Below are 27273 nucleotides of genomic sequence, written 5' to 3'. Positions count from 1 at the left end.
TTTCCTTACTTCTTCTGTTGCAATAGCGTGTTGTCACATCTCACTGGACTTGCTGGGCGGTGTAGGCATGTTCTAGAAAATGCCTGAAGAGCTGCACAGTAATCAAGAGGTGAATTCCCAGTGCTGGGAGACTTCTGAAGACAAGGGAGAAGGAAAAAGGAAGAAAGGAAGAGCGGGAGTGAGGGAGGGGAGAGAAAAGGCAGGAGGGAGAGAAGTATTTGCTGGACAACTTCTTCCTCTGCTGTTCAGCCTCTTCTAATTATTGAGACCCAACAGGACAAGGATGGGTTATCCCAGTGAGAAAGCACCCCAAACCACCCATTTCCACATGAGAAGCCATAGCCCTAAAGGTTCAGCAAAAGCCACTGGTGCATGCCACTACGCCATCGTCAAAGCAGTCAGTCTGCAACTGGATGCAAAATCCCTGTGTTTTGTACAAGGTGTTTTCCCTAGAGCTCCCTGGTTTGCACTCGGATTCGAGAACCTATCTGCTCCACCCTCTGACTTGGGATTTGAAGAGCAGTGTTATCCCCTCCATTGCCAGGGATCAGATCCCTCATCCTGCATCAGGAAGCTCTAGCAACGGCAAGAGCGACGACAAAGTGGCATTCAGGGGTTGCAGGAGCAGCTGGCTCTGCTCTGCAGTGTAGGAGACCCAGGATGGCTGTTCAGGTGCTTCCTGAGTGGGTGATCTGTTGAAACCAGCACGTTCAGCCCCAGGCCAGAACAGGAGCTGCTCACAGCTTTTTAGTCACCACCAGAGGCTACAGCAAGTAACTGGAGGGAGCTTCATGTGTGTGAGGGCTTTTGCAGCTTAGGGATGGCTTCTCAAATAAATGCCCCAGAGTTGGGCCAGAACACAGGGAGTGAGGAAGCAGAAACCCTCTGGGCTTTCCAAACCCTGCAAAGGACACAGCTTGAGAACTATTGGATACTACAGTGGCTTTTGAGGACACTGAAGAGGTTAAACTGGGCATAGACTGTCTCCATTCTCTGCCCAGCCCATCATAATAATGGGATTGCCAGAGCTTGTTCATGCTGGGTAATAATACTGTTTAACGTCGCCACTTCTGAAGACCCAAATATAACTCTCCATCTTGAAATACATATGGGACCGAACTGGCCATGCCAAGACCTTGGACGTGGTATTTAAAGCCAGACGTGGCTGCAGCAGCTCACAAGAAGACTGAAACTCATCCTGCCTGTGTCTGGGCTAAGCTTGCCATAACTGAGTTATGCTGCTCATTTGGGAATTATCTTAGCTGCAGCTGAACTCTGTTCTCTTTTAATTTGTATTATTCTACCATCTCGTCCTTTCTCCTTTCTTGTCTTCCTCCCTACTGCCTCCTTCAGTAAGAAACTGTGCTGAAATATTCCAGCCTCTCTGTTTTGTGAAGTTTCAGCCTCCTCCAGCTCTTACATCTTCCATATGTGCTGGTTTTAACTTTCTGTGTGAATGAAAATAAGGACAGGCAACCATATTAGAGACTTGCATTTACTTCATCTTCAGAATACAAGTAAATCAAGGATGAGGCTGAGCTTTGAGTTCAGGCCTGATCCTTCCCTAGTTCCCAAACTCTCCCGGCTCTGCCTGGGGGTGGTAGGTGGCACAGTGTAGATGGGGGACTAGGACTGGGTCACTGTAGGGTGGACCTAAGTATGGATTTTTCTCTAAGTTTCAATGTTAACCAGTTTGGCCCCAGCCCAACCATAATCATTACCCTGAGCCCAAACCTGGTTCCTCCATGTGTCTGGGATGGTTATTCTTTTTTAGAGGTGGCAAACTAACACATCATATGTGTTATCTATCTTTTGCAATAAATGCCAAGCTGTCAGAATGAAAATGTCACATAAATCATACATAAAGTATTTACATTAAAAAAGATCGACTCATACGATTTTAAACAACCTTTCTGATGGTGCCATCATTTGCAGCAGCTTAGCCAGGTATTACCAATGTTTCTATTTCTGCAGTTGAAATAAATACAGCACATCAAAACGGAGTCATCAAACAAAATAAAATGTATTTAACATGGTGCAACAGTCAATGCCATAAGAAATCACCATATAAGTATGCAGAGTTATATATAATCTACATATACTAATATGACCTTACAAATCTCATGTTACATGTAGATACACACAGAATGGACTTGGGAGGAAGCATTTGTTGCCAGCCCCTCTGGGGGCTCAGTTTCTTACCTATTTGCTGTAGGGTGTGACAACACTTTGTTTTTGAAAGTGATTGTATTGCGATCGCATTGCATTCTCCTGTGAGTCACGGTGGATAATAACCTCCACCATCCACATGACAAAATGGTACGGAGCTTGCTTGGCATATGACCATCCCTTGTGTGATGGAGATTTGGCACGTGCAAGGTCCCTGGTGGGTCCTCAGTGTGACCATAAGCTTCTCGGGTCGGTCCCTGGCTGTCGGGGGGTCTCCGGCTGGACCAGGAGGGCAGCCCACGGCCCAGAGTGCAGCGGTCTGCTCCGCCAGGACCGGACACCTTCTGGGTTTGGCATTGCTGGGACTAATTCCGGAAGGTGCTGCACCTGCTCTAGGTGAAGCCTTGCGGGAAGAACCTGGAGCCCCAGCAGGAGTGGCTGGTGGGGCTGGCTCCCAGCTGTGCTCCCTGCCCGGGGCTGGGGTGTCACCGCATCTCGTCTGGGAAGGTGGGAAGGCGGCAGCGGGCTACGGGCCAAAAGCCTTCCCCAGGGCACACGGAAAGCTGAAAGATAACGTAGAGCAGTCCTGCAACTACTCTAATAGACGCTGTGAGTGGAAGAGCTTCCTAACAACTCCAGAGTATCGGTGGGAGAGTTCATACCGTATGTGCCTTTCCCTCTCCAGCCCCTCTCCCCTTGTCCATCCTGTGCTGCTCTGCACAAGTGGTAGGAATGAAACAACCACAAACCAGACTCACGATCCTAAAAATAGTGGCACTAACAGGGCACTGATCTACATTACTGCTCTCGACGATTGCTAACAGGGGTGGAGCTGGACAAGGTTAACTACAGCTGGAAACGCAGCAGTGTCTCTGCTGCAGACAAGGCAGGACAAGGTGAGCAAAGGGCTTTTCGCTTTACTGGTATATGTTACTGCTCTGGAAGGAAAGTCCTCAGCACTTTTCAGGTGCATAGCCTCTGGTTGCGTCAGCAGTGACATTTGTGCCGCAAATACCTTATCTTTGCCCGATGGAAGGTGATTACACCCTGAAAGACATCCTCACTGGCAAAACCCCAGAAAAACTGGAAAGCAGAAGTGAGAAAACTGAAAAAAAAAGGGAGATGAGGGTAAAGTGAGAAGAGGAGAACATGAAGAAGGAGAGGATAAATGGCAGAAGAAGAGGAAAAAAGACTGGTGAAAATAAAATAAATTTAAAAAGCACCTCGTTTGGGGTTTGCAGGAGGTGACTCAGCACCTGCAGATCTGAATTATCCTTCTGACTTGACTCTGGCTGGCCGTGTGCCTTTCTCCTTGCTCTATCCAAGTTTCTTACCTTGCAGGGCATCCGAGAGGGCAAATATACTGCAAAGCACAGGCTTTATAAATCCTCCAGCAGCAACAGCGGTCAAATGCTGTGACTGAAATGTAAAAAAAAGACTGAGGGTGGCATGGGAGGAGAGGCAGGCAACCAAGGAGCAGAGAAACTGTGAGGAGTGAAAGAGCGAAAGGAAGAGGGGAACAAAAGACTAGAGGGACCAGCCGAAGGAGGGGGAGAAGCTCTTGGAAATGAGGTTAGCAGTTGGTCAGAGTCACTTTGTCCTCTTGCAGTGGCAGGGGGAAGAGCTGAAGCTCGTCCTGCCGACCCGCTGTGGAGACTGATGCTTGCAGGCTCCCCGCCAGCAGCACCTCTGCAACCCCTGTCCCGGGGCAGAGGAGCCGAGAAACCATGGAGGCCTGTCACAGAGAGGTTTCTAGACAGGAGGAGCGCCTGACGTAGAAATGCCGCCCGTCATGCCCCTCCGGCCTGTGCACAATCAGGACGGGGAAGAAGCGGGCGTCATGGTAGGTTGGGGGGTTTTCGTTGACAGCCAGCTGGCTGGAGTAGGAGCAGCACTGCTCGTCCTGGCAGCCCCGGTCCGCGATGCTGCTGCTGCGGCTCCTCCAGAGGCCTGTCCTGTGGGAGCCGTGGACGCGGCAGAGGGAGAAGCGGCTGGTGTTGAGGGAGAGGCGGGAGTTGCCGCTGCAGCTGTGGAAAGCGTGGCGTGAGAAGATGGAGGAGGTGCTGGAGGCACGGTTGCAGCGTTCGCAGCCGTGGGCCGTTTCGCCGTACCGGCAAACCGCGTAGCTGTTGTAGGCTGGGGAGTTGGCCAGGTCCATGAGCATGGCCTCCGAGTAGCTGGGGATCAGCTGCCGGTTGGTGCAGATGTGCCACTCCAGCTCGGTGCTGTCCTGCGTGGTGTCTCGGGGCATGCGGTACCGGTACAAGGGCTCCTCGGCCGCGGTGGGCGCCGTGTACTCCAGGCCCAGCAGCTTCTCGACGTGGTAGTGGACATAGGCAGTCCGATACTCTATGAGTACCCTGAGCGGCCATGAGACCATCAGGATAGCTGCCACCCAGAAAGCATAGTGTGACACGTACCACGGGAGGTGATCTGGGTCCCCGTAAGCCATCATAAGCTCTTTAAAGTCCACGTTTTTGAGCTGCATGCCTTCCCTCACCTCCATGTAGTCATCCAGCCCCTCGATCTCCGTGAAGAAGTGAGCCCTCTGAGTCAGGTAAGAGTTCTCAGACTCGATGTTGGCAAAGCTGAAGCACTTGGTGAACCTCAGCTTGGTGGCTGTGTAGCTCTCCAGGCCCAGGAGCTCCTTGGAGATGTCCTTGTACCCACAGTGAGAGTAGTCAAACTCAGCTTCAGCCACATGGGTGTTGACCCTCTCGTGGTAGACTTGCGTGGTGGTGTAGGCATCGCCATTGCGGTACCGGGTCACCTGCCGGGTTCGCCGCACAAAGTGGTAGCTGATGGCCTTCCACCAGATGCATGGTGTGGCTTGCTGCATGCGGTTGATGCATTCATAGACACTGTCCACGTCCGCCTTGTACTGCAGCTCTCTCTTGACGTGGCAGTGCCAGCACTCCACCAGGTACACCACATACAGCATAGAGAGGAAGGCCAGCGGGATATAGACGTAGCCGTCCGAGCACGGGCTGTCATGGTAGATCATGGACTTGCCCTTGAAGGAGCTATCGAAGCTGAGCTTGGTGACCCGGGCCAGCTGACACCAGGCCACCGCACCCAGGCAGCCGTACATGAGGATGGAGAGGAGGAGGCATTTCCAGTGGGACTCTCGGCACATGCAGGCGCTCAGGGACTGCTTCACGGGGCGTTGCTTCAATCACACCGCCGGGGAGGGGGAGAGAAAGACAAAGAGAGAGCGAGGAACCCGTCAGTCACGCCACTTTGCACAACGCACACAGTGACTGTTGCCTTCAAGACTGTGTCTGGCTTTGCTCTCAACTGCCTGAGGACTGGGACACCACCCTACTTAATATAAATGTGAATATAAACAGAAACACCATGCCAGGGACAGAGGTCTCTGGACAAAACTCCTTCCTTGCTTCCTCCTGGCTGTGGGGATGGAAGTTGTTCGCGCAGCAGTGACTCGCTGTGCCTGCACCCCAGTTGGACAGGCCCCTCCGCAGGGGGCGAGATGGGTCCCCATCTCCTTCTCCCTGCCTGGAGCCAGCATCCTCTATGCACCCCACCATCTTCCAAGGCCAAGAGGGCTTCACAGCACACGAACAGCTGAAAGCACGGGGCTGTGGACTTGCCCCTTTGCTTTGCGAGTGCCCAGCGCCTGGGTTCCCATACGGTGCTGCTGGGGAGGCTCGGGAGCAGCATCCATCGCAGGGCCATGGCCCCACGGGTCGTGCCAGCACAGGGGGACCAGCACTTCATGGAGCTGGAGCTGCTGCCTGACTCAGAGCTGACTCACACCCAACCCTGAAACCTACCAAATGATCGACACCATTTTCCTTGGAGGTGAGCCATCGGGAAAATTACTAGATTCAAGCACATTTAGTTGAAAAAATTGTCAGGATTACAGCACAGTGCAGCATAGCTTCAGGCTGGTTAGAAGACTAGCTCCAACCTAAAATACCTGAAAGCTTAAGCGTTGGAGCTAAGGGTGTATGTGTGAACATTTAAAACATAGCACAGCCCTCTCTTTCAAGTCCCAAGAGTCGGGCTGGGAGTAGAGCCGGAGTTCGCACTCTCATATTCCCACTGCGTCCTCTGAGACAGCATGACTGCAAGTCCTTACCCCAGCCATGGTGCAGTGAATCAGCTGCATTGTCATGCTATGTTGGGCTATAATAAAAAATGCCAAATCGAGCCAAGCAGCTAGCGGAAACAGAGTTGTCTCCCTGCAAAGAGCAGCAGCAGCATGAGTTACATTACTGGCTGGCAGCCGCCTGTCTGTAGAAAGTGCGTGAAGCAAAACTCCCCACTGCCCTGGTAGGCAATGTGGAGGGCTGTCTGTGTCCCCTTTGTTACTGCCATCCTCTGCCTCCCCCCAACTCTGAGGAAATGACAGTGAGAAAGCAGATACACACTGATATTCATGCATCATCATGCCCTCTGCCGAGCCTGATTTCATGCAAAAATAGAAGCACGCTGTTACTCTTTCTCCCATGGGGCCACCTCTAATGCATCAAACTGCTCCGTAGATGCCAACAGATGCTAGGTTTGGGAAATGTCTTCTCTTTCTTTCTCCATGGATAAAGTTTAAAGTTTTCCCCTAGTATAGCTTATCTCAGACCCACAGCAATCAGGATTCAGTAAGTAATCTTGAACCAGCAAGGAATTTAAGGAGCAGCATCTTATGACTCAGGAAATAATAGCACGGTGCCACTAGAAAGAAGAGTTCACTGTCTTCTCAATGAGATGGAAGCATTGGCATCTAACCTTGCAGGGCTATAAAGTCAGATTTAATACTGCTTTTTTTTTTCTGGGACAGAGAACCACTTCTAAGTAACTATAGACAGTTTTATGGCTTGCTGTGACCACTGCCAAACTAGAGTTCATGGGGTTTGGTTTTGATTTTGTAGCTTCTAATCTGACACTCTGTAAGTGCAGAGTAATTTTATTGATTTTAGGGAGCTACACCAGTATTCATCTGCAGGGACTAAGGGCAGAATCTGGCCCCTGATTCTTCCTGCTCCATCCAGAAGGAATCTGTAAAAGAATTTCTATTCTTATCCCAAACCTTTTGTATGTGTGTATGTGTCAGAATAATGAATAATTATTCTGGGCTGTATTCTCTTCACAGTGGCCAAAATGGGTTTAGAGAAGCTAAGTGGGTTATAAAGGACATGGTACAGAACTTTTCTGTAGGTAGGGCAGTGAAAAGACCTTTGTATGGGTAAGAATAAAGCTGTTTTCCATAGCCTTTTGCAGGAAACCTTGAAGAAAGCCACAAAGTGGCTTCAGGCAGTCCCAAATCAGCTGAAAAATAACTACGGGAGTTTTGGGAGTGAACCCCTGAGTCTATGTGCAGTCATGGAGAGTCTAATCTCTTGAAACTCTTGTCAAATACTGTCACAGTTTAAGCCCAGCCAGTAAAAAAGCAACAAACCCGTAACAAATACCCATCACTCTGTCCCACTGTGGTTACTGCCCCAATGTAGGCTTCTGCCCCAGCCGTACACTGGACCCTGGGTCAAAGCCCCAGGCTCTCATGACTCGTGGGAACTCCACTGGGAATCACTGTCTTCTATTCTTTGTCTCTTCTTGATATGGAACTAGAGTTTTAAAGTGCTATAGTAATGCAAAAATATAGACTGTATTAAAGAATTGCAAACCTCTACCCTTTTTTCCCCCTGAAGGTTTTCTGAGGTGAAGAAAACGCTAAAAATGAACATCTCTCTACTCCAGTCACTGGGACTGTGCAAAAGAAAACAGCTGGGCAATATTCTAACACAGGAATTTAAGCTCACACTCAGGTTTCCACAGGTACTTCTAATGTAAAATTGCATATGGTTAATACTGTGAAGAATGCCAGTGGACCCAGCAAAAGATGCCTAGCAGTCAGTTTTAATGTAAGGTGAGTGCTTAAGTACTCCATGCAGCTTCGGGAACCCCAATTTTTTCTATGACTTGTTCGAAGCGCTGTCAGCCTGGCCCTGGGCACAGCCATGCGAGAGGGCTGTCCCACATCAGTTAAGGCACTATTTGCCAAAGGCACTCCAATCCCCACCTTCCCTTTATCTCACTTCCCTTGACTAACAACTTCTCCACCCTCTGCAGCTCTGTGGTCCAACTTGCAACCCACAGGTTGGCTTCTGCCCAAGGGGTGATTCAACCAGCCCTGCTGGTTAGGGCTATCAGCGGCCATATCCGAGCGGGCAAATGCCTCCTAATCTGCTTAGCTCCACGAAATGCCATCTCCCCTTTGCGGGAAGAGAAGGCTATGGTCTCACCAGTCCTGGAGCAGCACTGGGCTGGGCTGGCAGCAGCTCAGAGGCTTGCAGGTCCAAGATGACATTTCTGTATGCGTTCTCTCGAGACACTTCAAAAATGGTCTCCAACCCACTGCACTGAAAGGGCTGGATCAGCCTGAGCCAGGTTACCTCCATTATTCTCACTGCAGCCTGTAAAAAAGGCAGCTTCTCTCCTCCTTGCATTAGTGAAGACATGCAGCCATAGAGCCCACTGCCACATCTCTGATTCACACACCTACCAGTCCAGTTCAGCAGGGCCTTCATGTTCAAAACCCTTTGGGAAAAACAAGATTCTTTTCTCCTGGCTCTTCTGACCCACTGTCTCATACCCTCCTTTGCTCCTAAGCAGATCCTGCTCTCTGCAGGTCCTCAGTTATAAAAGGATTTCTCTTCCAGGGTCTACCCCCACAGCTGTCCCTCCTATTTCAAGTTCTGAATACATTCATCTGGCCTATATCCCCTTATTTCTCCTTCCCTTTGCTGAAATATTTATCTAACACAATTATACTATTAGAAACACTATTAGAGTGTTTGTAAGAAAGACACAAAATAGAACATAATTACAATAAAAGTATCAGACATTCAGAAATCTAATAAGGAAATATATCTTTCCATCTCTCTCTGCATAACAAATTCATTAATATGTTAAACCAGTGGCTCCCAGACTTTATTAATTAACATACCACCTTCTTGCAAGCATGATGTTTGTGGTACTATGTGGAATTTTCTCCTTTCCGTGCATAGTGTTTCAGATCGAAACAAGGCAAGCTTGTATTTCTGGCTGAGTACAATAAATGCTTAAGGAAACTAATAATTTCCATTATAACTTGGGCCAGCCAGTGAACGGGAGTTGTGTCCTTTGAGGAATGCTGCGGGATCTGTGTTGTTTTGATGTGGAACAAAAGCATAACCCCTGGAAAATGTTAGTAGAGAAACATAATTGAAGAAAGCAAAGACAGAGAGCCTGAGAGAAAGCCAGACCCAGAGACTGTCCCAGAATAGACAGAGACTCAGTCACCAGGCACTTTGCCTGCAAGCTAGGACTCGCGGATTTGGGACTCTAACCCAACTCAAGAGAGGTGTCCTTCCTCTCCTGCTTGTTGGGGGCTTTGCTTTGGGCTTTGCTTCCAGCGTTGACCCGAGAAACCTCCTGACAGAAGATTAAATGAGACACCAGTTGCCCAGAGCTGTGGATGTCCCATCATTGGAAGTGTTCAAGGTCAGGCTGGACAGGGCTTTAAGCAACCCAATCTAGTGCAAGATGTTCCTGTCCATGGCAGGGAGGTTGGACTAGATGATCTTTGAAGGTCCCTTCCAAACCAAGCAGTTCTGTAATTCTACAACCACTTCTGTGAAGAGGGACGGCTTTGCCAAATCAAATGTTTCACCCCAAAGGTCCCAACCAGCTCTGATGACAGTACAAATTGTAAAAATCTCCTGTTTTGGATGGAATGCTGTGAAGAAGCACAGCCAAGCTGTCAGTATTATTGTTTATGAATTTCAAGTCGTGTTAAAAACACACGCTGTAAATAATGTCTTGCTACGCCCTGGCATGCTGCTGAACAGCTTTCAGAGGCCTCCCTTCTCATTGCACCTGACTGGATCGGAAACTCCTGCTAACTCTTACCCAAACTATCCATAATCACAAGGCAAAATTAACTTCACTCTTCCACACTTAAAAACAACAACAAAAAAAATATTTTCCAAATTCTTTAGTAGATCTCAGTACGAATGAGGAAAATGCCACAGGCAAGAGGTGGCACGTGTGGGGAGGGCTGCAGGTACCCATGCTGCGAACCTTGCGGAGAGGGACAAGGTTTGGGGACAGCCCTGCCCCAAGCTGTCCCTGGCCCCAAGGAGTTGGCCCCACAGTGCTGCTCTGCATTTGCGTTGGGGTTTTTTGGCCTGTCATTTCCAGAAAGCTCAGGCAGGGCAAAGGATCTGTGTACACCGCAAAATGAAGAGGCAGCTCCACATCCTCCCATGGTCTGTTTTCTGTCTGGTGGCGTGGAGCCTTCCGAGACACGAAATGATAGATGCTGTTTAATTTGTTGCCACAGTTGCTGGAAAATAGTCTGGAAAGCCCTAACTGCTGACAGAGAACTGGAATTTCAACTGACACCTGTAGCAGACAGGAGTTTCCAGGCTGGCAACATTTCGATTATTTTTCCTTCAAGAAAAGTTCTGTGCAAAACTTAGTTTGCAAATGATAAAACATCCAGGCAGTGGCTGAAAGTGCAATTGCCTTCAAAGACACGCTCCGATGGCAGATGCCCAAGATCAAAAGCAGGTATGCAGGGACTGGCGTGGAGCCTCCCTCGCACAGGCACACCCACCCAGCGCTCGTCCTGGCTCAACAGCAGCCAGGTCAGGTTCTGGCTGCAGCAACCGTAATTAAAATCATTAAAACGTGCTCTGTGTTGTAGCAGCGTGCAGATTTGGGCTGTTAATCTCACATAGTGTAAAGGGGTGGAGAGAGAGCGGAGGGCGAGTGCACAGCCTGGCACGTCCCCTGCTTAGCAGCTGGAGCCGAGCGTGCTCTGGTGGCAAGAGCAAGGGGCTGGTGGCCAGGGTTTTGGCTCTCTGACCCGTCCCTTGACTCTTTGCAAGCGACCAGCATTAAGACACGGGCAGGTAAGCTCACTCCTAAGTGAGCCTGCAAGTAACTGCATTGGGGGTGACCAAGAATGGGAAAAAAATTACCTCCCCTCAAACTCTGATTTCTCCTTAAAAGGCATATTTGAAAAGTAAGACTGATGCTAGAGAACCAGAACAACGTATTTCTGGGTGAGAAAATTGTGCTTGTGTCTCTAGGTCCTTCCCTCTTCATGGGTACATAAGAACTAAATGAATTTCCCAGGGCGCAGGTCAAAGTGGTCTGGGTGTCCCCGTTCTTCCAAGCGAGCCTCCCGGTTAGCAGGAGGAGGAAGGGCCACGCTCAGAGAAGCCCAGACTGATTCCACCAGCCCAGGTTTTTGGGTGCCTAACCTGAAACTCTGGTGCCTCTATTTTATCAGTGATGGCTCGCTGCTTTTGCTGACCTGTGGATACAAGTATATCTGATAGCAGGACTCACCCACTAGCCACATGGCCATCCCTTGGTGATGGCAGGGATCCTTATGATATGATAAACACCCAGATGGTTCTTTAGCACTTACAGGTAGTCACAGAAATTTCTCCTATCAACTTTGCAAGGCTATTCTGGGTCAGGAAGGTTCAGCTTTTACTACAACCCGAACTACATTTACACCTTAAGACTGAGAGACACTATGCCTTCTCCCCATAGCTCCTATATCTCACAGGCAATGCAATTTCACTCTACAGTCCTATGTACAGCCCAGTAACTAGTGTCTGGTAAAAGCTCATCTTCCATAAAGACACTCTCCTTTAACTGATAGACTAAAAGAAATTAAGAACCTGCATCCCCTTTGTAATTTATTGTGGTGCTGAACTTTTACTGTCATTGTAATTTCATCTCACTTCACTGCCATTCATGGCAGTGGGGATGCCCATTCTCCGGGTGTTGAAAGACTCCTTTCATATGACTGCCTTCTCTCTCTGAAGATACTTCTCCATTATAATTATGACACCTCTTAGCCTTCTTTTTGACAATTTAAATGGGTCAAGGTCTCGAAGTCCTTCGCTGCACTGCTCTAGCTCTTTTTGGTGCTTTGCTGTCTCTCCAGCACCTTGAGATCCTTCTTAAATGTGTACCCTGCAAGTGGATACAGGACTTTAGCACTTAATTTCACTGTCATCATACCAAAACACAAAATCACCTCCCGTTCCTACTCATTCCCCCTTTTTACTGTCTCCAGGAGTTGCATTAGTAGATTTTTGCCCAGCACCACCCCCCCGAGTTCATGTTCAACCACTCACCCACTTTGCTCCCAGGTATTTTTTAAGTCACTGTTTCCAAGGACAGCTGAAGGGTTGACTGCACTCTCCACCCTGAAATGTGTAACTTCAGATTTGGCATTGGACTGAATAATGAAATTATCAAACGAAGCAGATCCCTCTGTAGGACTGTGCTCATCTCATCATTACAGGCCAGCCTGCTAATGTTTGTGCCAACTGTAAATGTTACCCAGCAGTGATTTTATGCTTGATTCCAGTGGACAGTGTCAAATCTGGTCATTATTCCTGCAGAACTCTGCCAATCTAATGGCTAAATACCCCATTAACTTATACAAGACAACTGTCTTCACAAAGCTAAGTGTCAATCATAAAAACAAGGCTGTGGGCGTTACGTGGACACCAAGGTGCTCCTCGCACTTCCAGTGGTCACTGCCAGGAGTAATCCCACATGCAGCTCTACATAAAATACTAAGAGAAACCCTCCCAAAGCTTCAGTGGAGCACATTATCACCTAGCTTGCTGTTGCTGTACGCTCTTCAACAGTAGGTGTATTTTACTCCCAAAGTAGATGTATGGCACTGTGGGCTTGAAGCATCTCTTCTTTTTCTAGCTGCCTCAGTACTGCTTATGGCATGCAAATGGTTACGGTGACAATGATAAACCTCTTGTTTTGTTCGCGTCTGATTTTCACTGGCAAAATAAATTTGAACTGAAAGTTGCCAAACTGACACCAATAGAGGGGGAGAAATAGCCTGTGGAGTCCGAAGGAAATGGACCAAACCATTTTGGAGTCACAGTCTTTAAAAATTTGATATTTAATTTTGCCTTATGCTTACTATTTCTCTGTAGCTCTCTATTGACAAAATGACTTTTTCCTCTTCTGTCAGACTTCATGCTTCAGTCTCCTTGAAAACTCCAGCATGAGCTGTACAAGCAGAAAATATGCTGCCACAGCATGAATTTACTCTAATGCTTGTTTTGTGGACAGTTTGGGGCCCAAGTTTGACTGTCTGTGTCTGGTTTGCAGCCAGATATCTGGGTTCCCCAATTTCAGAAGCATTAAAATTCTCCTTCAGGGAAATCCAGCCAAAAGCGTTTCCTGTTGTTTTAAACCCCACGTGTAAATGTGTTTGCCCTTGGTGGCTGACTGCAAGAGCTGCAATTTTGCTGAAGCAAAACGCTATCATGTCTAAAATGAAAGAATGAGAGAAAACAGAGGGTAGCGGAGACGTGGCCCGAATGGAAATAGAGAAATGAGGGGGAAAGATGGGGGGTGGGAAGAGGTGGAGGAGAGAAAGGATTGCCTAGACATGCTCCGAATGCCAGTGCCACCGAGGCAGGGTAAGGGCGCTGGCAGGCGAGGACGGAGACCAGCCAGCCTGGGCAGGGGCAGGAGGGGATTGGGCCCAGAGAAAGGACCCGGGTGAGGATCAATGGGGGAAGACCTGAACCTGGCAGCACCCAAGCATCGTATGAGCCAGTAGTCCTCCCGGCCCATCTATGACTTGGAAAGCAGCTACTCCTGAACGGCTACTTTCTTGCCGCTGGGAACTTCTCCAAAAAACCAAATCTATGCCCCTATCTCCTCCCCACAGCCTGCGGGGGGTGGGATAAGGTTGTGCTAAATCAGGGCAGAGACTCCCACGGAGGTGACAGTGTGCTGCAGGGCTGACGCTGCAGCTGTGTCTCAGTGACATGTGCAGCATCACAGCATGCTCCTGCTCTCCACCAAGACCTGGCTTCGGGGCTACAGGGCAACTTTATCACTGTCTTCAACAACAAAATGACCCCACAGCTCAGGATTACTCATGTGAGCAAGGAGTCAATCTTATCTTTTTCTTTTTTCCTCTTTTATTTAGCAAGAATAATCTTCCTGTCCATGGGGAAAAAAGAGTGGGGGAAACACTGACAGAGGACTGGAAGAAAAGAATAAAAGTAGAGAAGAAAGAAGAAAAAATGGTAGATAAATTAATGCCAGTCATACTTGCATTTGCTTCTGCGGATTTATGCTTGTGATGAATATATCCCAATGAGATACATGAAAGGGAAAGAATAATCAATAACCACAAGTCACGCACTTTGGCAGGTGGTGACCTGCCTGGATGAAAGCAGATTTTTATCTGTAACTATGAGAGACTCTTGGTCAAGACAGGGCAGGGGAAAATGTTCCACCTCCTGATGGACATGGCAGGACATAACACAGAGAAGACCACTGAGTTCTTGCTAGGCAAGCCCTAGGCTATGCTCTTAACCATAATTGAGGTGAGCTCTGACACCAGGACCAACCTCTGGTGCTGAGAAAGCCTTCACCATTTGTGCAGTGGACAGGGACGATACAAGAAGAGCAAGGAGACCTCTAGCCCTGTCCCCAAGCAGCCACAACAGATGTTGGTGCAGATATCATCTTCCAGCTCCTGCGGTGATCCTGGTGAAAGACCGGCCCAAGAAGTCTGGGGTGACCAGAGAGAAGACAACTGCAGGAGAAGAGTCAGAGTACAACCTCTTACTGCTTTCCAGGGCCAAATGAACTCCTAGGTCAGATACTCATTAGTACAGTGAGGAAGGAGCCTGCAGGGCTGTGCCAAACCAGATGTTGGTGTGTGATGGGTAGAAGTGCTCCTCCACCATGTGACCCAATCTGGGCACCACATGGGGCATCGGTAATAAGGCCTGGTGAGGGAAAAGGGAGATATTACAACAGTCATCTCATAAATCCCCTCCTGGGGAGTCTGAAACAAAATCCCTCCTGCCATCCATCTTGAACAGCAAGAAGCCCATTACCCCTAGCTCACGCTGAGCCAGTAGCAAGTGCTCTCAGCATGGCTGCCGGCACGGAGGGAAAGGGAAATATAAGGGATAGAAGGCAATAGAAAAAGCCATTTTGCATTAAAGAGAATTTCCCTTCAGTCTTAGAACATGTAGCATATTGGTTGCTGCACGTATGTTTTGGATGCACCATTTGCTCTTCTACCATGAAACTCCTGTGAGAATGAAAACTTCCTGCAGGCGGGGGCCATAACATCAATGCCCAGCAGAAATGATGTTCCATGGTGTAAAAAGAATAACCTGCATACACTCCACATGTTTGCAGCATCACTGACTCAGGCGTTAGCTTCAGCAGTTGCCCTCCTGTGGTGAGCAGGGATCGCTTGGTTTCTTGTTTAAATCCCTGCGGAGATTTAATCTCCTCCTTCTATCAACGGAGCTGTCAAGGGGAACGTCTCAGGGTGGGAAGGTGCACAAAATGGTAGCATTAAATCCTCTCCCCAGCAGAGTCTATCGAAGGACAAGACAAACCATGAAAAGGCACAAATCTTGCTGACTCACCTGAAGTTCAGATGCTAGGATGCCCCTGAAATACCATACAACGACAGCCTGTTATTTCACACCATTCACCCTCATGAATTCAAGCCACCATCTGAAGATGAGGAAAGTAGAGGTCAGGACACAAGGAGTCTCCAGTCCTCTCAAATGTCAGATTCAGCAGTAGTTCTTGCAGGATACTTTTGAGTTCTTCAAGCAGAAATAAAGGAAAACCCAGAAAAGACAGGCATTTGGATCCCAGCCAATATATATGCCACACATCGCAGCAGGATGGGAAAGCCACTCACTAAAATACAAGGGTACGTATGTGAGTGCCATGAAGAATTTGGCCCTAGACACATCCACGGGTGATGCTCCTGCACATTGCTCCAAGGAAGGCCATGCAGTTACGTTTTCAGTGCCAAGGAATCTTAGCAACAAAGTGGTCACCATTTGCAAATAGTAATCAGGGCTATTTTTGTGGCAGCTTCTTACAAGCTCACAAAAATGCTACACTAACAAAATTGTCCCTTTTTCCCCCCAAATGCTGGCGTTGGTGCCACTGGCTTTCGACTCGGCAGCAACACAAAGAGCATATTCTGGGGGCAGAGGATTTTTCCCAGTAATGTCAATGCTGGGAATGAGTTCATCAGAAAGAAAAAGCTGGGATTAGAGCTGCCTCAGTCCAAGAACAGTTCTTTTTTATACGCTTTAAGCACCCATCATACTAAGCTCATATTGCACCCATCATACTAAGCTCATATTACCCACTCCCCTGCCTTGAATATCAGAGGTTGCTAGTAGACACAGGGTAAATTTTACCGATGTAACAATGTGGCTTACCTCGACGCTTATCAGTCAACCAATACAAGCATCACATATCCTCAGGAAAGCTCCTGGGATGCAGTTCCCAGCCACTGCCAGATTAGAGAGACCGAGTGATTGGCATGAGCCATAAGCCGTGCCGCTCAGTATTTTGCAGCTTGCCTCGTGCCTAGCCGGCCACTTGCCCCCCACCGCAGCCAGTGGCCAGCCCCACTGCACAGAGGTTTCTGGGCAGGTGCCCTTGCCCCTGCTCCCGCGCCGCAGGGAGCTCCTGGAAGGGCTGATGGCAGCATGCATCCATCCATCCATCCATCCCGCTGCTGCAGAGCAGAGCGATCCTCACCTCGGCAGGAGCAGGCTCCGGTGTGCTCCAGCTTGTGAAAGCCAGACCCGGCTCCCTGCACCCTTGGGCAAGCCGCAGGTGACACAGATGTACCACAGCCCCAGTGGATCAGCAAGGTGCAACTTGCTGACGGCACCGGTGTTACCGGCGGCTTCGCTGACACGGAGGGAAAACTGACACCAGCCAAGGGAAAACAGGAGGGCTGGCGGGACCAGCTCCCATTGCTTCAGTCCAGGACAGATGGGGACAGCGAGGAGGGGAGAACAGGACAGTAGCTACCTGCCGTCCTCTGTGTGCTTGTCCCAGCTGGGTTCAGCAGGAATCCTGTAATACCTATTTTGCACCCACCTTTGCCCACAAGGTGCAGCTCTCCAGGGGTGGGAGAGGAGTGAGCAGCGAGAGGAGGCTGGTGGTGCTGGAGCAGGTGTGTTTTCTCCTGTGCTGTGCAAATGAGCAGCTTGCAGAGGTGGATGTTAGAGCCATAGTTCAGTGGTGTACTAAAGCTTGTCCCTTATCACTCCTGGGTCCCTAGGGTTGCAGGTGCTCTCCCCATCCTTGAAGAGGGCATGTCCTGTGCCTTAGCATTCTCACCATTGCCACAGGTCCTGTGTATCCTGCCCGACCTTCCCTCAGTCTCATGGGGAAGTGAGGGACTGTCCTGGAGCCAGGCTGGACAACAAGCCATGGACCAGTTTCCCTGGGGGGGAAAGTGGGGAGCTGGGAGGAGACAGCCTTGTGAGGAGGAAGCCCGAGGAGTATTAGTTCCTCACCAGCTATGTGCAGCTTAGTCATCGAATGCCTCTGTTTAGAGGCTTTGCAAATGAGAAAAATAGTTCATTATTATGAATACCATTTAATCTTTGCTTACTCTAAAGGAACACCCTGAGATTTAAATGGGGATAGAAACCTCACTCAAGTTCTCAGCAGAAATATGATCCAGCACCAGTCCAAGCTCCAGTGAAGTCTGGGGAAGTCTTTCAAAGGGAACCGTGAATCAAGCTTTGTCCAGAACCATGAGGTTTTATTTTTATTCTCACTTATTTGCAAAGCCATCCTTTTACCCAGTAAAACCAGAACAACGTGGCTCTGTGATTTGACCTCTCAACCTCCAGCCTTCCCATTTCCCACGTGTGACCTCCCAGTTGGAGCCTGCCAGCCACACTTCAGCAGATGACCTGCCAGCTCCGCGGTGCAGCTCAGGCTGCAGCTGTGCCAGGTCCCTTGAGATGCTGAGCTGAGCATCCCTCGTAATAACACCCAGCCACTGCTCTGGCTTCAGCTGCTTTGTCAGATTTGGGGAGTGTGCTTCCCCATCTCTGCACCTTTCTGAACACAGCTGGGACCTCAGCGCTGTCAATTCTTTTTATAATGGTGCTCCTGTTAAGATGAGGTAGTATCCCAGCAGCTAATGCTTCCCTGTGAGAAACGAGGTTTCATCATAAATATCACTTCTCTCTCCCTCTTGCTTCTCTCTTCCCTCTCGCTTCTCTCTTCCCTCTCTGTGATGCATTCTGCAATAACATGTGACAGCACAGCAGGTGAAAACTTCACTGGAAATTCATTTAAACACCTAATGGTTAAAAGGGATCTTGGGAGCCAGGTCACCTGGATTTTATTTCTTGACTTGACTTTGACCTATGGCATGGCTTCATTACACCTCTTTATACCTCCCAAATACACTGAAAAAAATGGCATTTATAAAGTGCTTTCACGTGAGCATTGCAGCAGCACTCTCTGGGAAGGCATCTCATCTGCATGTGAGCTATCACGTCCTGTCACTCTGAGCACCAGCTGGTGGGAACCAGGGGATTTAGCTCCTGCCCTGGCCTGCTGACAGACAGTCCCCTTGCAGAGGACCATGGCACACCTCAGGCCTGCAGACAGACTGTCATTCCCACCCTTTCAGCACATGGCCTCGTTACCCCCTTCCTCCACCATGTACTGGCACTTCTGGCTGGCCACCTCACCTCCAGGCAGCCACAAGGGGGTTGTTCTCCATCTTTGTGGTCCTCGGAGGGACCCTCATACTGGTTGGACCCTACTGGCAGATGCTACCATCCCAGCCTCTGTGGTGCTCCTTGCTTCCCTGGCCCATCCCAGGGTCAGGGAGATGGTGCAGCTTGTGCCTGCGGGCACTCAGGCTCTTCCAGGTCTTGTCCTCCAGGACACACTGTGCTGGTTTGCGAGAGCTGCTCAACGTAAGATGCCGATGCCTTGTGCTTGAATCACTTCCGTTACCACGCTAATCGAATGTTGTACTCCACAATTCCCAGTCCAGCTCCTAACGGTAATCAATTGCATAGGTATGATGAAGGCCTCCGGCCATAAACGAGTGGCCACAAATCCCTCCTTTCCCGTGGCCAAATATGCTACAACCTGCAGAAGTCTCTGGCTGAGCCCATCCTCTCCCCTGGTAAGGTCAGGTTATGCAGACTCCACATTTGCAAGTCACCCCAATTACCTACTGTTAGCTTCCTTGCCAGGAGCGTGACCCTTTGCGAGCTGCTCTCTGCCCTTTGCTGTCAGCTCCCACCGGTCCCTGCTCTCACCAGCCGGCTGTTTCCAAGCCCCTGTCTTCCCTGAGGCCCGGTATTACCAGTATTTCCTTAACAAGGCCTCCACTGGCTGGATGCTGAACTGGGATGTGCAATACCTCAGCCATATAGGAAAGTTGCTATGTGTGAGTTGGGATTCCCTGTACATTATTCACCTGATGTAAAGCCACGCAAGTCAAAAGCTCAGGCATTTCATGGGGTGTAAGCCCCTCTGTCCTCTCCCGGTAGCACGCGTGGCACCATGAGAGCGGCTGCCACGTACACCAGACACCGCTTCACAACCTTAACTCCGCTCCGGGAAGGCTGCCAGCCTCCTGGTGCGGCCGAGCTACCGGCGCCGGGCGCAGCCAGGCTCCTCCAGCCTTCCCACTCGCCATCTGTCCTGCCCGTTTCAGGCACTTTTCTTCCTTGCTTTTGCAGCTACAGACGAGATGTGCTGTGGGCAGAGCGGTCGGTGCTCAGGGAGGAGCCGGCATGGGCAGCTCTCGGAGGCGGCCTCTACCGCTGACCTGCACTCCAGGCTCCTGTCGGCAGCATCCCTGCTATAATACCTCGTCAGCTATTCTGTGTGCTGCTGCTTAAATAAAGTTACCCCGTTATGGTTTTGGGTAGTTAACAAAGCCGTTAGAACAACTGCGACCTCAACAAAGTTTCACAATGCACTATTTTTAACTTTGCAGTTCTTAAGCTCAGAGGAGCCCAAAGAATGATTAGAGTCTGAAAGTGAACCCTTGAGTGAACTATATTTTCCGTGATTAGAACTTAGAAACTAATTAACTACTTAACCATGTTTTTCCGAAAAGTAGAACTCTGCTGTAAGTGAAAAATCAAACACAGCCTTATCTATAGTGTCATGACAGCGTCACTATAACAACTGAAAGGGCCTTATGGTGCCGACGATAGCTCGGCAGCCACTACTTTTGGTGTTAACTCACTACCATGTGTTAGGACACACCTAGAAACAAGCCCCACTCACTACAGACTACTTGGGGACATTTCACTCTTTCTAATCTCTGTTTCTGCTGTGTCCCTGGTCACTGGCAATGATTTGAGCTCTTTTCATCCAAGGCGTAGAAGCAGATGATGGGAAGCCTCATGCTCTGTTCCCAGGGAGAAGATACCTCCTACTGCACTCTTGCAATGGCTTGCACTGATTGAAAAGCATCCTTGGTATCCACTCTTCCCTTCTGGAGGGAGACCATCCTCTGGGGTCTCTGAAGTGAGAAAGGGAGAACAAGGAGAGTATTTGGGGTTTCAAAACAGTGTGCAGACCCATTGTTTTTCCACAGATGTCAGCTGATTGTCTGTCCACTTGAGAGAACAGCATTAGAAACCAGGTCTGGAGGGGACCTACCACCAAGTCACCTAGTCTCTCCTCCCAGGAGGCAACATCTACCTACTTAACAGCTGCTTGCCTAAATTGTCCTTACAGCCCTTCAACGGTGGAGCTCCACAAGCTCCCCAGTTGCTCCAGCCCAATGCTCCATTAAGAAAATTCCCTTGCTGGAGGGAATTGGGAAGGTCAGCCAGAAGGAGTAACTCACTTCATTCTCAGCCACGGTGGCGAGGGAGCACTCTCTGTTGGAGAGGACAGAAGACTTTGCCCGTAGAAGCCCACGCAGCTGGAGCCCAGGCTGCCCTTCAGAGCTCAGACACATCCATTTGATATTTCCTATCTATTTTTTTAAACTCTTGACAGCTTCTTCTGTGAAGTGCAGAGAAGACAGACAACTTCAGGGCACCAAGAACAGACACGTGATCAGAAGATAAAGTGGGACAATGAAAAGAACAAAAGCAGAAAAAAAGATATGATGCCTCAGCATGGATTTTCTTATGACAGGATCTGCAATGCAAATATTGCCTGGCACTACAGGATCATGAAAAAAAGCTTTCCAGTTCCTCTGATGCCACTACTGCTGGTCTTTTTCCTTTGTCTCTATGAGGGAGACCATTTGGATCAAGGAATTAATGAGATGCACTCCTTGATTTATGTCTGCTGAATAAACCAAGAGCAGGAGGTGTAGAAAGGGGCTTGTCCTGTCTGACCCTCACTCAAGAGGGGAAATATCATGCACTGCATACAAAATAACTGTTTGGTCAGTCATACTCACTTGGCATGGTGACAGTCTTCCACCAGGCTAACCAGCAGCTATCATTCAGGGCGTTAGTGGAGCAGGTCTTTTGCAGGAGGTTTGGAAGAACTGAGGGGAAGGAAAAGTAGAGTTTCCCCAGAAGCCACGTGTCGTGTTTCATGCCTCCGCTGGGCAGAGGCCGCCGGGTCAGTGCCCTGCGCAGCTCTTGGGGGGGAGGTTTACAAGGGAAATAGCCCCTCTCTGGCGATTGGTACCCAATGGTCCCTCTGCAGCTTCTGTTTAAAAGGTGGCAGGGAAGAACATTAACCTCCATCACAGGCCCTGTGCCCTCTCTCCTCTCCATCCCCTGCTTCTGGGTTCATTTCTCTTGAGCACAGAAGTCTTGGGGATGACAACAAGCCTCTAGAGGAAGAGGAGGTTGCTAGAAAGGCAGCAGGGAGCAAACGGGCTCCCGTGGATCTGTGAGAGAGGGGGTTTCATCAGACCATGAGGATCTGCTGGTGAGTAAGGTGCACCTACAGCAGGCCTGATAAACCTGAGAGGGTCGCCTGCCTCACTTCCTCCACCACCACTCAGCCACATGAGTACGACTCAACCCATAGATGGGGACAATTTAAAGCTACCCAGCTGAAGTTACGAAGGGCTTCATGCCTGATGTTTTCAACGCCACAAAATAAGCCTTGACAAATAAAATATTTATGTTTGCCATTTATACTGGTGGAAAGGTATAAAAAAGCTGGAGAACTAAATGGAGTTAATCCCTCAGGTAGAGGATGTCTCTCCAGTGGCATGCTTAAGAGGAAAGGACCCAGCTACCTTTTGACCTGACAGTCTGTAAAGCTGTAGCCTGCAAACAAGCGGTATGTATACTTTCTTAACTTGTAACACCCCTTGGTGCTGTTGTGACCACAAATAGCACTTTTGAAATGCTCCCTTTTGCATTTCGCAGTGGCAGTAAGAGGCAGATGAGACAGTTTTAAGTGACCTCTCTCTTCTGTAACATCTCCATCAGTGAGCTGATGGCCGTGGGTTTCAGGAACATCGACCCATGAGGTTTTCCCCCTTTTATTTAAATAGCTTAACTGATTACATTTTGTCATGCCCAATTAAAGCTCTTAAATATGGAAGAGAAGATAAAACCGGGCATGGACAACTGCTGTTTGACTCTGCCAGTACAGACAAGACAAATACGTATTTCAAAATGTCAAGTGGCTGCTGCTTTCAGCTTTCTTCAGTGATCACTTGGCTACGGTAGCAAATAAATAATGTTTGTAGTCACCAGCTTCACTTTCCTGAAAAAGAAAAACAATTTCCAACTAAGTTTTAAAGATTTAAATATTTAAGACCATTTCCCGATTGAGGTGTAAATTGGCAGAAATGCAGAAAAGTCCCTAACAGCTCTTCAGTGTAGGTGTAGTCTGTCACAGTAATAAGACAGACAAGAAAAACCACCAGCCCACAGCGTAACCGGGGCAGTACAGAGCAGCAGGTTCTGCTACCTCAGGGAGGAAAGTAAAGGAAAATATGTCCAGAGAATCAATCTACAGCAATAACTGCTGAAACGTTTGGAAAACCACGTCCTTTACATTCCTTCCCCTCAAAGATCTCGATTCTTTTTTGCAAGAGTTGATGGGCTGGTAAAATCCTACACCACCACCAAAAGCACGGCTGTTCCAGGTCATCCAGCTGAGGCAATCGATATCTCAACAGAAAAAAAAAAAACCAAACCAGAATACTGGCAGGTAATCTGAGGGCTTGCTCTGACATTCAGCAAAGTCAGCAGTAAACCTAAGTGGCCCGTGGTAGAAGAGGATGAGGGCCATGGCAGGTAACTGAACTGCCACTCTCCTTCCTGCTCCACAGCTGCACCTTCGCTTGCCCTGCTTTCAAGAATAAAAACTTAGACCTCAGACACATTCTCTGTTACAAGCTCAGGATTTTATCTCACATTGATTTATTACCCAATAAAGGCAATTTTCAGTCACTGTTATGATTTAAACCCATGCATTTGATCTAAGTGAAATCCATAAATGACAAGACTAATAGAGAAACCCATGAAATGCCCATTTAATACCGGGCATTTAAATGCAACTGCAGGTCCAGGTGGAAAAAGACTATTTACATGGAGATGGAGAAACCATGAGGAACAGACCAATATTGTAGGACTGCAGTGTTAAGATATCACTGTTACAGGCATTTGAGATATAGACTCAAATGTGCAAATGTTTGTGTTGTAACAGAAAAAAACCTGAGAACAGGATGAGTGAAGCAAGATATAATGTGCTTAGCAGAGAGATCAAGTGCTCTCATGTCTAGAAATGGCTTGGATGTTTTTATGGTGGACTTAATACATTGGAAAGCCTTCGGTAGCTCCTGGTCATAGACCAAATAAATCAAAAAATCCCTTCCAGCATTAACCATCTATTGATCTTCTGCCGGACTGTAATTACATTGGGGAGCTCCACTGTTGGAACAGCAGCTGTATCCTGGATCCAGCCACAGCTCTTCGCGGTGAACTGTGTCGCAGGTGTTTAAAAAGCAATTGTATAGGAGAAAACCCTAATTTTCACCCACAGAGGACAGTTTTTTCAACCTGAGCTGCAAAGTCAATTTTCTATTACAGGTGCTTTCAAAAGTGCTGTTTGGTTTTAGCCTAAGTATATTGCAGCTTCACATTGGCTTTGTTGAGACTACCAGATTTTGACTACAGGACTATGAGACTGTTGTTGAGCCATGGGACCCGTTAGCAAAAGCGTTAAGCAGACTAACTGCACACAGCGATGTTCCAGGGTCGCTTTCATTTCTGTTTTCAGTTTTCTCTGCCTGCTTTAAGGCTGCTCTCTGCATCCCTGGGAGCATGTACATTTGTTTTTAACTCCATACTGTGAAGAAAGTTCAGTCACTTCCATGATCTGCACATGGATTACATGATGTAAATGGCAGACCTGTCAAAAACAGTTGGGAGCAAAGGCTACGTTAGGCGTAGAAGAAAATATCAGGCATTCCTAAAACAGGACAGCTTGCTGTCCCGAGTGTGCAGGATTGTACAGGCATTGTCACCTACTGCCATGGAGCCCTGCAGTTCTGTCTGGCCAATGCCTTGTGGCTCAGGATTTTGTGTCAACACTCAGACACACCCATCATTCCCTCCCCATGGTGTGCAAGGCCATGGTAGGTGCTTCACAGCTGATCCGAAGAAACCTACTAAGCTGTATTTTCTACAGTGTCTTCTACGGCAGATGAGGCAACAGGAGTGCCTAGGCCCCAAGGGAAAAGGAGAGGGATGACCTCCTCCTCTGGCCCAAAACACTTGAAAGCCTCGGGGCCCTGGCTGCAAACCCCTTCTCCGGCTCAGCGTGCCCCTCCTGCCAGTTACACCAGCGCCCCGCAGAGCTGCAATTTTCTTGACCGTTTCACAAGTCCCAGGGAAGCGGTAGGCTCTCCTAGGCCAAACCCCAAGGGGCTTATTCAGCCAAACTTCCACTGGCCAGGCCCCCTTACCTCCCCCCCTCCCCGCTGCATCGTTTCGGTGCAGAGCCGCCGCCCCGAGCCCGGCAGCCGGCGCAGGGCTGGGCGCCGGGGGCCCGCCGGTAAAACCCTGCAGCCAGCGGCCGCCCGGTTGCGACCACCCCGCCGGCCAGGGCCGGGGCTCGGTCCCGCCGGCGGCCCCGGCACTGCAGGGCGCGACGGGTCACCGCGCACCGAGCACCGCGCACCGAGCACCGCGCACCGAGCACCGCGCACCGCACCGCGGCGGCCGCCGGCCGCCCCCGCGGCACGGCTGCAGGTAGCCGGGCGGGCTGTAGCTGGTTCCTCGGCTCCCCGCGCTCCGCAGACACCCCCCGCCGGGGCACCCTCCTCCCGCCGCGGCTTCCCGGTTCTTCCCCACGCCCGCCCCCGCCGCCCCGCACCCCGGCCCCGCGGCGGGGCTGCCTTTTCCCCTCCCGGTCCGGTTCCCCGTCCCCCGTCCCCCCTCCCCAACACCCTGGCCCGGTCCGGGGCGGGCGCCCCCGCCGCCGCTCACCTCCTCCCGCACGGCGGCGGCGGCGGCCCCCGGCGCTGGGGTGCTGCCCGGCCCGCTCTCAGCAGCCGCCTCGGCTTCCCCCTCCGAGGACATCCTTGGCCATCACCGGCGGCGGCGGGGGCTGCGGGGCCCCGAGACGGCGGAGCCCCCCGCGGGCCGCCCCCCCGCGCCCAGGGCCGCCCTGCCGGGTGCTCCCGGCTCCCTCCACCATCCCAGGCAGGCGGGCAGAGAGGGAGGGAGGGAGGGAGGCGGCGGAGGGGAGGAGAGAAAGACGAGGCGGAGGGGGGGTGGGGTGCGGGTGCCCCTGCCGCTCCCGGCCCCCCCAGGTGGGCAGGCGACCGCCCGGCGGCTCCCGGCGCGCCTCTGCGGGAGGCTGGGAGCTGCGGAGTGCGCCCTCCCCTCCCGGGGGACGCCTTCCCAAGCCCTACCTTTCCCCCCCCGGGGTGTCCCTTCCTGACCTTCTCCCCGAGGTGCCCCCTCCCGTCTCCTTCTCGGGGTGAGCTTCGCCCCCCCCCCCCCCCCGGGGTGCTCCCCCGCCGCCGGCCGCCGCCTCTCAGCGCATCTTCACGCCTTGGCCGCCCGCAGCCCAGCCCCGGCCACCTCTCCCGCCTTCCCGCAGAGCCCGCACCTCGCCCGGGCTAGCGGCGGCAACCCTCGAGACGCGGCCCGGCAGCGGCAGCAGGAGGAGGAGGAGGAGGAAGGCTGCCCCGCACGGAGCAGCCGGACAAACTCGGCCGGCGCCGCCCGGCGATGCCCCGCTCCCCTCCCCGTTCGCCGGGCGCTCGCACCGGGGGCAGAGGGGGTGACGCTGCCGGGGTCGAGCCCTGGGGCTGTTCCGGCCCCTCCAGGCGCAGCCGGGGAGCAGCAGCAGCCGCCCCCCTCGCCCCCATCCCCGCAGTGGGATTTCTGCTACCTCCGGTGCGACAGGAGCGTTGGCGCGGAGCTGCCCCAGCACCCCGGCCCTGCTGCCCACCTTCACCTCCTTTTGCCCCGGAGGAGTAGCTGGCAGAGGAAACGGAGGCAACCCTGCTGCTGCTGCCCCTTCCTCCCCTCCCTGCTGCTTGAGCCTTTCCTACGGTTTCATCTGCCTCCAGCACAGGTCCCGTCCCTCGTCGTCCCCCCCCCACTGCAGCCTCCTGCAAACTCCCTGCACTGTCAATATTTCTTCCTCCCGCCTGCATCCTGCGCTCAGCGCATCCAGTCGTTATCTGCTCTCCTGCTGACTGGGACTGGTGTACTGCACCATCTTATCTCTGCATGTTTGCTTCATGTTTCATTACACTCTTTGCCTTGTGAGGCTTGTCTCATTTGATCCGTTTCTCTCTCTGTGCCCTAGAGCAGTATATATTTTAAATGCTTCATAACATCTTGCAAACAGGCAAGTGAGCACGCTTGAAGCATCAACCTTCACTCTAATATTTGCACCTCAACTCCTGCCACAACATGCTTGCTGCTTTTCAGGCATGCTGCTCTGGAAACCTCCACTCCAGTTTCAAGGCACTCGGGCTGCCTAAGAGGTTGCTTAGGAGGACTGTAGAGCAGGGAAATGTGCTTGGTGTGTGAACCAAGCATAGAGAAAAAAGCCCCAAAGCTGGCATTTTCTACAAGTGTTGGGGTCTGCTAAATCTGAATTTCAGGATATTCATTGCACTGGACAAGTCTTGGCTGATGCCAGGTAGAGAAACCCACCCATTTTTGGAGGTGCAGGATGTCCGTGAGAGACAATTGACAAACTCCCTCTGCCTCCCGTGGCTCTGGATCACACTGCATTGCATCTACTGCCACTGTAGCTACAGCCGCGTGTGCCTTGTCCTCCCCTGAT

The 27273-nt window shown here is 50.6% G+C and overlaps 1 protein-coding gene across 1 annotated transcript; it reads right to left on the bottom strand.

Moving 5' to 3' along the window:
- Positions 1-1481: 1481 nt before the first annotated feature.
- On the bottom strand, positions 1482-25899 carry LOC128139571 (transmembrane protein 151B-like). Its single transcript, XM_052782143.1, has 2 exons — positions 25452-25899; positions 1482-5338 (listed from the first exon to the last, which is right to left on the bottom strand). Exons 1-2 carry the CDS (start codon positions 25542-25544, stop codon positions 3908-3910), a joined length of 1524 nt encoding a protein of 507 aa, XP_052638103.1. The 5' UTR covers positions 25545-25899; the 3' UTR covers positions 1482-3907.
- Positions 25900-27273: the final 1374 nt, after the last annotated feature.

The sequence above is a fragment of the Harpia harpyja genome, chromosome 3 (assembly GCF_026419915.1).
Source record: "Harpia harpyja isolate bHarHar1 chromosome 3, bHarHar1 primary haplotype, whole genome shotgun sequence".
NCBI lineage: Eukaryota > Metazoa > Chordata > Aves > Accipitriformes > Accipitridae > Harpia > Harpia harpyja.
This window is presented reverse-complemented; position numbering and strand designations above follow the sequence as displayed.